The 11,366-nt window shown below is 34.7% G+C and overlaps 1 protein-coding gene across 1 annotated transcript; it reads right to left on the bottom strand.

Moving 5' to 3' along the window:
- Window positions 1-555: 555 nt before the first annotated feature.
- Window positions 556-6,371, bottom strand: LOC147397651 (mitochondrial carrier protein CoAc1-like). The gene is given in 8 exon segments (XM_086449521.1): window positions 556-1,094; window positions 2,684-2,815; window positions 3,322-3,441; window positions 3,443-3,507; window positions 3,673-3,805; window positions 4,561-4,768; window positions 4,866-4,951; window positions 5,608-6,371. Coding segments are annotated over 8 exon segments (1,038 nt in total). The 5' UTR covers window positions 5,800-6,371; the 3' UTR covers window positions 556-992.
- Between the last annotated feature and the right edge of the window lie 4,995 nt (window positions 6,372-11,366).

Here is an 11,366-nt window from a genome sequence, read left to right as displayed (position 1 = left end):
AGATTTAGACCCATGAGCAGGACTTGCCTGACTTAGTAAGGACAAAAAAGGCTTTGCAGGGCTAATCCACCGTCAAATAATTTGTTTTGATGGTGGATGAGTCCTAAGTAAGGCTTCTTTTTTTTTTTTCTAAGTCAGGAAAATGTGTTTTTTAGACCTCGGATAGTTTGACACAATTATTTTATTTGTTTTTTGATCAGTAAGCATGTTTTTATAATGAGTTCAGTAACTTGGTGCTGGCAGGATTTGAACCTAGGTCTCTGTTTCGTCACCCAAAGACTTTTCCAACTAGGTTAGCTGGCACCTGCAATTTGTTGGTCTGAAACATTGCAAAAAAAAAATCCTTTTTGAGTTTTTGGGTTCAAGTCCGGCTTACCCAACAAGAAAAAGAAAATATTTTGATTTGTACTTGGCACACAAGACATGGCTGGGGGCAGATGAACAATTTTCATTTCATCCCAACAGGTCATAATTTCTATTTGAAGAACAAAATTATATCACCATCCATCAACGCAACAATGAATTGCAGGTAACAGCTACATTTCTTGCAAAAAATTAGGCATTGAAAATAAATTTGTTCATATGATATCAAGTATGACAGTGAATTGTTACAGACGAAATGCTACCATGTAAATTAGAATCATAGGATCCCATAGTTCTTCAGATAACATCTTTCTGCCGCTATCTAGTACTTGAAGTTCTTCAGTATGTAACCCTCAGGCAAAGAATGGTGTGTAGCCTTTTCCTGTTTAAATGCTTACATGAATGCTTTAGGTTTTAGCTCGCACCCAATCCATGCAAATAAAGAGAACTTGCATTAACACCCGCAACAAAGCAGGGTGATTGGTGTCATGATATCCAGCAATCCTTCTTGATTGCTGGCAAAGATCTCTGAGAGAAACAGTAACCTATCCAAGCAGTTGATCTCAACGTGGGAAGCAACAAATAGCCATCTGTATTGCTTAATTGAGAGTGTTTTAGTAATTTTACCTTCATGCAGCAGATACTGATTGTGACTTCTGCCGTGGTGGGACCCGTAACCATGACTTCATCATGTCATATGCAGTGAAACCAATGGCAACAGAAGGAACAATCTACAAGATAAGTTTTTAAGCTGTCAATTAATTATCTCAATATATCAAGGATATGCATACAAGTCATGGTAGAATTTTTTTTTTCCTGTAATAGACTGCAACATCCCGGTGAGCCTTAACATTTGGGGGAAGATGAGGATTGGGAATCAACAGACTCGTGGGCTTCTGAGCCCCAAATCAGATCTATAATAAAGATTACACTGGCTTACAAAAAATAACAAATGAAGCACACTGAAAACCCACACATTTTGACACAAAAACACACCGTCCTGAATGCATGCACAAAGCTTTTTTGGCACAAAAACACACACCATCCTAACTGCACATCACAAAAGTAGTGTTCATAATATTTGATGATGTGGCAACAAAAAGTTTGCTCAGTGTTTTTTGTGTTAAAAGAAACCGCATCAGTGTTTCTCACAATCTCAACCCACATGTAGCAGATGCAAAAAACTTATCCTTCCCTTAAGATGAATCTTACCTTTAATTTCATTCAGTTAAAGATAGGGTTTCGTCATTCGAAGGCAAGCACTGAATGGAGGAAAAAGACTCATTCAGCCGACCCCAACTTTTTTATGTTATGCTTAGCTTATGCAATAAAGTGTTTAATACACATGCTGTACACCATATCATGTCCAGGTTTAGGAGAAGGGTATTTATGCCCTTCACTTAATCTTTACAAATATAAAAGGTTAGGTAAATGGTCAAGTGAACAGAAAATTCTGTGTGTCTACATCACTTTTTTCTCCATTTTCATCTTCTTCTCTATCGCCTATTCGAAAAAATGTAAACATGGATTTAGAGCAGCAAATATGATGTTATTGTTTGGTTTTGTTTTGTTTATCATTGTTTCATCGATTCTTTTATCTTATTTTCTCAAATCAGATTTTAATAGGAAACTTTTTTTTTTTTTTTTTAATAAGAAACCATATTTTTTCTCTCTTGTGAGAGGAGTGAGTATGCAGATTGAAGACAGATCACAGTGTTTAAGATCAAGTATTTGACTTCAGGTGAGGCGTGACTTCTAAAGTAATGTATTGAGGTGACGTGCTCACTGCATTTTGGACCTAGATGTTTCAATCCTTATGGATTTCCATATATCATTCATGTTTTTTGTACTTTATTTAGGGATTTTAAACTTTATATTAGGTTAGAGACCTTCCAGCTCAATCCAATATAACCAGACTTGGCTTGGATAGAAATCAAGAATAGGGTGCACTTAGGTTGAGAACCTCAGGCTCAAGCTTGGCCAGGTTGTCCCAACCTATCCAACTCACTAGAGTTGCACCCCCCAGGTCATACCCATAATACATTTAAATAATGCCTCCAATATAAGTGTCATTATGCCGTTATGTTTGGAGCATGATAGATTTTAATAATACTTGTCTATTTTATCAAATAAAATAGATCAAACAACATTCTCTTATTTTATAAAGGAAATGATTTAAACCCCATAATCGAGACACGTCACTGTTAATTATACTCATTTCAAGGAGATTCCCAAATCCAAAAAAATTAAAAAACTCATAGTAGGTTACAAAGTATGAGATGTGTATATTGTATCAAACCAAGGATTTTTTTCCCATTACCTTCATATAATTGATGCTTAAGCCAGCAAACAACTGTTTATATCCCTGATTACGTACAATGTAGGAAAGCCCATCCATTGTACTGCGGTATCCGGGATCACCTTGTTGAAACGATGGTTGCAAACTTTGAACCTGAGAATATCATTGAATCCAAGAAATAAATCAAAACCATTTAGTTTCCAGCAAGTGTCATAACTATAGAAATAAGATACCTGTCTAGTAGACCTTTAGGTTTATACACTGCGTGGTGGTTAATGTGAAGCACATGCAGGAGAGTAGGACCTACCATTCAATTAACTCCACCAGGGAGGTCTTCTAGTTAGGACTTGGGACAACACCTGATTGGATGATCCTAACATTTTGATCCATTTAATGGTGCATCTACTTCTGAAAGTGCACCACATTCACTGCTGTTTCATCGAGCAACCACTCTACAATGCATTTGGCTAGTACCTTAGGTTTCCTAATTAGAATGGTAGTTCCCTTTTTCAAGCCTTCATGGATCTTCAATTCAGTTTCATAGCATTGATCTCTCAGTAAAGTACTCACCATTTTTAGAAGTAAACAAAAAATAGAAAGGAAAAAATGATTGTATAACTATAACTATAGTATATAAGTGGTAAATTGGGGGACAATACCTGCATCTGTCTCCTAACGACATCCAATGGGTATGTGAAGGTCTGTCCGAACAGCCCAGCTAAAGCTCCACAAGAGAGACGCATCATAACAGATTTTTGGTGTTCTTCAGGGACCCTGCCCCTTGAGTTCCTCGTATATGTAGAATTTCAGACCAGCATAAGGGAGGATCCCAATGAGTGTTGGACCTGTTCAATGAAGAAGTGAAGCCTTATTCTGAAGTTGCAACAAAGTGGTAGTCCAAATTGAAAGATCTAATAGGGTTCCCTCAATTAATATCATTAATGGGAAATGTGTCGATATGGGAATTCAACCTCAAATGTAGGACACAAAATAGAATGGCAAACACATACCTACACCTCGATACAAGGCACGTATTCCACCCTCCTTGTAAACAGTCTTAAAGACATCTTTTATCCCATGATATGCAGGATGGGTATGAACGTTACTCATACCATTCCCAAAACTTCCTCTTGTGCCTATCACCTATAAAAGCATGAAGGAATTACACACTCCTTGACAATCAAGAGAAAAGAAAGATAAGAAATAGACACTTTATTAAAATAAAAAAATCTTAAACTGATGCAAATCACAATGAAATGCATGATAGATGATTCATTGTACATAATTGAGTTGTAAAGGCTTTTGGATGGGTATCCTTTATCTGAGCTGAATTCTTTTTCACTTCAAGGTCTTTTGTAGTGCGAAAAAAATTTAAGAATTCTCAAGAAAAAATATAGGGTTTGTTTCTAGAGGCAACATGCTACTGGGCAGCAATCCAATTATTGGATAAAATCAACGCATTCTAAAAATATCTCTAAATCAATCCCATAATGTCATAAATATTATACTTCTTTTGGGTAGAAATGGTGCAGGTGGACAAGGTCTTGAGCACGTGTCATGCCGAGTAAGCTCAAGATAGCTCCGTGTTCTCTCTAACCAACAAGATATCAGATCTGTTGTCCTGGCATCGATGAGTAAGAGATAAAGAAGCCTTAGGAGTCAGTTTATTGATAAAAGAACCAGAGTTGCAGAGAGAGAAAAGGGGGGGGGGGGGGGGGGGGTACACTCTCCTAAGTAAAGGTAAATATGGAAGGATTCTCCTATTGTTGAGGGATCCCCAACCCTTCCATTTATGTAGCCAAGTTTACATCATCCATCTTTACTGACTGAGGACATTCTAAAATATTTAATCCATGCCGTCATTATTGGCAATCCTGGATCACCAAGTGAGATATTACCTGATAAGCAAGTTTAGTTCTAGCCAAATCTAGTGGATAAGTACATAAAACTGCTGTTCCTCCAGCTGCTGAACCAGCTAAAAGATCTATGAAAGGCCCAGTTCCCAAGGCAGTATAGTTATTCAAAATCCAACATCGATACTGTTCATAAGTCATGAAGTGTAACGCTGCATAAGGAACAATCCGAAGAACACTAGCCCCATTTCCTCTGAAAGACACAATAAGCACTTATCGTTAGTAACCCAATTCAAGGTGCAAACATGTCAAATGTTAAAATTTTTAACTCCCATCAATTTTGAACCTACTTGTAGAATCCTTGAAGACCCTCATGTTTCAACAACTTCTTTAAGGATTGATACACTCCAATTGAATGAAACCCTTCGGTTCTTGTCTATTAACATCAAGATAAATGAATCAGAAGGATCTACTAGGTACAACAGGAGATGACAGTATACACCATGGAATAAAAATGCGGAGCGACCAACAAACAAGTGACATGATGTGAATCTAACCAACACAGTTGCAGCATGTAACCCCTTTTTCATGAAAAGGCTGATTAGAGATGAAGTAATTCAATAGAGTTCAAGGGCCTTTTCACCGATTTCACACCAAAAGTTTTTCTACGGTTAATTTTGGTGCAAAAGTACACATTAAAAAAGAAAATTTACTTTCCGCACAAAAATGGCAATCTGAACAGATTTTGATTAAGGAAAATGGTACAAGGAACATGGATAAATTAATAATAACAAATCACAAAGCATGATAATCCAGCCAAACAGTTATTATATATCAATAAAACCAAATTCGAAACAACAAAAATCTAGAAGGTAACAATTGCGATCCCAATTTGTGCAAATTTAATTCAATTAGATATCTCAAAATGCTACTTATATCTTCGAATTGACTCAAGAACTCGGTCTAATGCTTGTTTCTGCCTCATGACTCACAGTTCCATCAGAATTTCTCAATCAAAAGGGATCTCCACCAATAAATCCAATACAAATCAAGAGATTATAACCAATAATTCAACAAAGGACAGATTTTTACCTGCAAGAGTATCTTAATTCTTTCCAAAGGAGCAACCGCAGTCTTCGCAAATGCCCCAGCAGCGCCACCTGCGATCAACTCCTTAACATAAACTGGCAAACAATCAACGAAGTGAACTTCTTTGCGCGAAGAGGACCCTTCAACGAATTCTGCTACATTTGTCGACAATGTAGAACCTTGAGACGAACCCATCTCGAATTACACCTAAAAAGATCAAATTTTGACCTAAAAACTCAAAAGTATGAAGAAAAAAAATGCCAAATTAACCAGTCTGCAATTTAGCGAACTCTTTATCCCATCGATCTCTGGGGAGACAAAAGGAGAACGCGTTTTGTTGAGATAAAAGCGAGAGAACGCTCAGAAACCAAATGGGTATCTTCGCGAATCGATCAAAATCTTCGAACACAATCAGATACATCAACAGAAGTAAAGATCCTGATCAAAGAAGAAACAAAGATCAAAAACCCTTCAAAGAGAAGAATGTGCCCACGGCTCTAAAAAGGAGATTTTGATCGAAACCCATATGAAATATTAGCGAGAATGTTTTAAAGAATTCGAAGAAACGCAGAGAGAGAGATTGAAGAAAGTGGAGAAAGGCGCGTTGAGAAATTAGGTTTTTAACTTTGAGATTGAGAAGCCAAACACGTCTCCTTTGCCCGACGGAAGAGGAGGTTTCGCTCCGCTTCTCAAAGTCTCTCTCTCTCTCTCTCTCCTCTGTCTACGTGTGACCCATCTTTCTCTCTCTCTCTACGTGTGAACCAGATTATTGGTTTTTATTTGCTGAACCTATGGTGTACCATCCTCGATGAACGTTGACCACCACTATTATGGACAAAAATTTGAAACCGCCTTTTCCGCTTCATATTAAAAAAAAAAATACTTTGCTCTCTCAAACTTTTTCTTTATAGCGCACACGGGATATGGGACTGACCAATCACATTAGCCCGCGTGTATTGAGGTATATTCAGATTTACAAAACTAATTTACATGCACGTGTCACGCGGTGAAGAACCTGTGAAAGCGTATTGCGACGAAAAAGGGTGGGAGCAAAGAATTTCTCTGTATATGACAATGACGCTGCTCTCACGTTTCACGTTTTGGTGGAAGAAAAGAAAAGATGTTTTCAAACTGACGATATGTCCCGTGACGTCGGTCATCTAGACGGATGAAAGAAATGCCTAAATTACCCAAAAACCCTTTCTTCTTTCTCCACAAAAATAATAATAAAAGAGGCTTAAATATTTTAATATTTTTAACATATATAATATGGGAAGTGTTCGGCATCCTACGCTTTACCCTACATGTTTTTGTCCTACATAGGTTAGAAGCTTTGGAATGAGCTGATTTTTGATGAGAATGATCTCTACAGTTAGAAGATCATCTTCACCAAAAATCAATTCATTCCGAAATTTCTAACCCCATGTTTACAAGTTAAAAAATCGTGAATTATCTATTTTTTATAAATCATTTTTGATAGGGTTAGAAGTTTTGGAATAAACTAATTTCTTATGATAATGATCTCTTTATTATAGAGATCATCTTCACCAAAAATTAGCCTATTCCAAAACGTCTAACCCATGTAGGATAAAACACGTAGGGTATATATATATATATATATAGCAGTTTAAGGGACATATAAAAACAATGGTTTTTCAAAATATGGGTTAGATGTTGTGGATTGAGCTGATTTTTTGCGATGATGGTCATTATGAAGAAAAGATCATCCTCACAAAAAAATAGTTCAATTTAAAACTTCTAAATCCATCAAAAGTGATTTACAAATTATTAACAAAAAATCAACAATCTACATTCTAAATCACTTTTAATGGGGTTAGAAGTTTCAAATTGGACTGATTTTTTTATAGATGATCTTCCATCATAGAGATCATCCTCACAAAAAATCAGCTCAATCCGAAACTTCTAACCTATATTTTGAAAATTTATTAATGTTACATTGTTTTTACATATGTCATTTGATCCTATATATATATATATATATATATATATATATATATATATATGCGGTTCAAGGGCCATATGTAAAAACATATGAAAAAACAATGGTTTTTCAAAATATGAGTTAGAGGTTTTCGATTGAGCTTTTTTTTTTTTTTGCGAGGATGGTCACTATGATGAGATCATCCTCACAAAAAATCAGCTCAATCGTAAACTTCTAAATCTATCAAAAGTGATTTACAAATTATTGACAAAAATTGGTAAAAAATCGACGGTCCACATTCTAAATAACTTTTAATGTGGTTAGAAGTTTTGGATTTGACTAAATTTTTTCCCGAATGATCTTCCCATCATAGAGATCATCATCACAAAAAATCAGCTCAATCCGAAACTTCTAACCCATATTTTAAAATTTTATTAATGTTACATTGTTTTTACATATGTCCCTTGAACCTGACCCTATATATATATATGGGAAATGTTCAACACCCTAAGCTTTACCCTATACTTTAATAAACGTGTTTTGTCGTACATGGGTTAGAAGTTTTGGAATGGGCTGATTTTTGGTGAGGATGATCTCTATGATTAGTAGATCATGCTAATCAAAAATCAGTCCATTCCGAAATTTTTAACTTCATGTTTACAAGTTGAAAAATCGTGGACCGTCCATTTTTTGTAAACCATTTTTTATGGGGTTAGAAGTTTTGGAATGGGCTGATTTTTGGTGAAGATGATCTCCTCACCGAAAAAATCAGCCTATTCCAAAATTTTTAACTCATGTAGGACAAAACACGTTTGTTAAAGTGTAGGGTAAAGCTTAGGGTGCTGAACAGGACCATAATATATATATATATATATATAGCAGTTCAAGGGACATATGTAAAAACAATGGTTTTTCAAAATATGGGTTAGAGGTTTTTGATTGAGCTGATTTTTTGTGAGGAAGGTCACTATGATGAGAAGACCATCTTACAAAAAATCAGCTCAATCTGAAACTTCTAAATCTATCAAAAGTGATTTACAAATTATTGGCAAAAAACTGACGGTCCACATTCTAAATCACTTTTAATGGGGTTAGAAGTTTCAGATTGAACTGATTTTTTTTTCAGATGATCTTCCCATCATAGAGATCATCCTTAGAAAAAATCGGCTCAATCCAAAACTTCTAATCCATATTTTGAAAATTTATTAATGTTATATTGCTTTTATATATATATGGGTCAGGATCAAGGACCATATGTAAAAACAATGTAACATTAATAAATTTTCAAAATATGAATAGAAGTTTTTGATTGAACTGATTTTTTTTGTGAGGATGATCTCTATGATGGGAAGATCATCTGAAAAAAAAAAAAAAATCAGTCCAATCTGAAACTTATAACCCCATTAAAAGTGATTTAGAATGTGGACCGTCGATTTTTTGCCAATAGTTTATAAATCACTTTTGATGGATTTAGAAATTTCAAATTGAACTGATTTTTTATCAAAATGATCTTCTCGTCATAGTGACCATCCTCACAAAAAAAATCAGCTCAATCCAAAATCTCTAACCCATATTTTGAAAAACCATTGTTTTTACATATGTCCCATGAACTGCCTCCTATATATATAACGGATCAAGGGACATATGTAAAAACAATGTAACATTAATAAAATTTTAAAATATGGGTTAGAAGTTTTGAATTGAGCTGATTTTTTGGGAGGATGATCTCTATGATGAGAAGATCATCCCGAAAAAAAATCGGTCCAATCTGAAACTTCTAACCCCATAAAAAGTGATTTAGAATGTGAACTGTCGACTTTTTGTTAATTTTTGCCAATAATTTGTAAATCACTTTTGATGGATTTAGAAGTTTTAGATTGAGCTGATTTTTTATGAGGATGAACGTTTTATCATAGTGACCATCCTCGCAAAAAATCAATTAAATCCAAAACCTCTAACCCATATTTCAAAAAACCATTATTTTTACATATGTCCCATGAACCGCCCCCTATATATATATATATATATATATATATATATATATATATATAAGTCGCTAGACTTTCTGGCATAAGAATATAACACCCCCATCACACAACCATATATAGATCATTTGTCTCAGGATACATAAAATCATAAATCTTTTTCTTGTGTATCCCAAAACAAGCAATTTACGGTTATGTGATGAGAGCGTTTGTCAAAGCAGAGCATCATATTGTTACAGTTCTAGTCTTTAACTTCCTGAGTTGTGATAATATGATGCCTCTCTTTGACATACACCCATGTCACAGACCCGTAGATCATTTGCCTCAAAATACACAAAAAAAGATTTATGATTATGCATATCTTGAGGCAAATGATTTATGATTCTGTGATGGGCGCATATGTTAGAAGATCATTACACGTCTTAGGTAAAGATAATATCGAATGTACAATGATGACAAGGGCATTACAATCATATATATTTTTATATATGATAAGTTGTCATTGAAGGGACTGTACCTATTAGACAAGTTCAACGCAAATAATTACAGCAAAGATCCTCAATGAGGATTTTCGACAACTCTTGAGGGATGCCATCCAAATTCTCAATTACACCACACAACAACAAACTCACTAAATGAGCTCATCTTTGCCAAAAAAAAAATCTGCTACTCTATTTACTTCATGCCAATAAAACTCAAATCCAAAAAAAAAAAAAAAAATGTAGATGCCACGTACTGAATTTTCTAAAATAACTCAATGTATTTTCAAGAGCTAATCATCTCGTTCTTGATACATTTGATCAACTAGAATGAATCTAACATGATGAGAACTTGTGGAAAAGCTTTTAAACTTGGAAACTTCAATGCTTCTTGAATTGCATTCAATTCTATCGAAATTATATCATCTTTTTCAATCTTCGCCCACCCTGCAAAGACCATGTCCCCTTTAGAATTTCAACTAATAAATCCCAATCCTTCTCCCATAGAAGACAACAAACATCTGTATTTATTTTAATTATTTGTTCTCCCGGACATTTACAGAAGAGATGAATAACCTTGAGAGACTGAATCGCACAAGTGCAATTCCAATTTTGTAGAAAATGAGTAAAAAGGCCATTCGGATCATCATCAATTTGAACCCCTTCCAATACAAGCTGAACATTTTCAACCACTTGCTTAAAAATATTCGATTTTGATGAGAAAATTTCTTCAAAACATTGCATTCATTTTTCATTAGTCTATAATGATACAGGACAAGATGAATGGAAGAGTCACAGTGAGGCCACAGAATCTACGTCATAATGACTATTATACTACAAATTTGGAGATTTAACAACGAGATCTATAAGATTATTAGAATGTTGTTTGAAGGATTCGCGTTAATAATGTATTAATTCTAGTAATTCTATGTTCACAATTTTTAAATTTATTTATTTTAGAAATTTATTTATTAAGTATTTTAAGTTAAGAGAGGAATTTTAGTGAAATTAAAATTTTTTAATAGCCACAGACTTAAACCAACTTAGCAAAGTGGCACCTTCATCCAATAGATACCATCAACTCACTAAAAATTTACATGCAATCGTGATTATAAACAACGAGTGTTGGGCATAGTGGCCAAGGCCTCTCCAAATCGGGAGAGGTCTTGAGTTGAAACCCCCATTGTTGACCACCCACTACATCATTATAATGTGTAATAAACAACTGTCTTGGACAATCATTTTAAAAAGAGTCATGTTTAAACTGCGACTGCTGAAAAAAGTTGGAAAAAATGATGGTCTTAGACAGTCATTTTTCTAGATTTATAATAATAATAATAATAATAAAATTCTGAA

The sequence above is a fragment of the Akebia trifoliata genome, chromosome 8 (genome assembly GCF_017979445.1).
Source record: "Akebia trifoliata isolate Shusen 1 chromosome 8, ASM1797944v1, whole genome shotgun sequence".
Taxonomy (NCBI): domain Eukaryota; kingdom Viridiplantae; phylum Streptophyta; class Magnoliopsida; order Ranunculales; family Lardizabalaceae; genus Akebia; species Akebia trifoliata.
The sequence above is the reverse complement of the archived record's forward strand: the minus strand, read 5'-3'. Positions and strand labels throughout refer to the sequence as shown.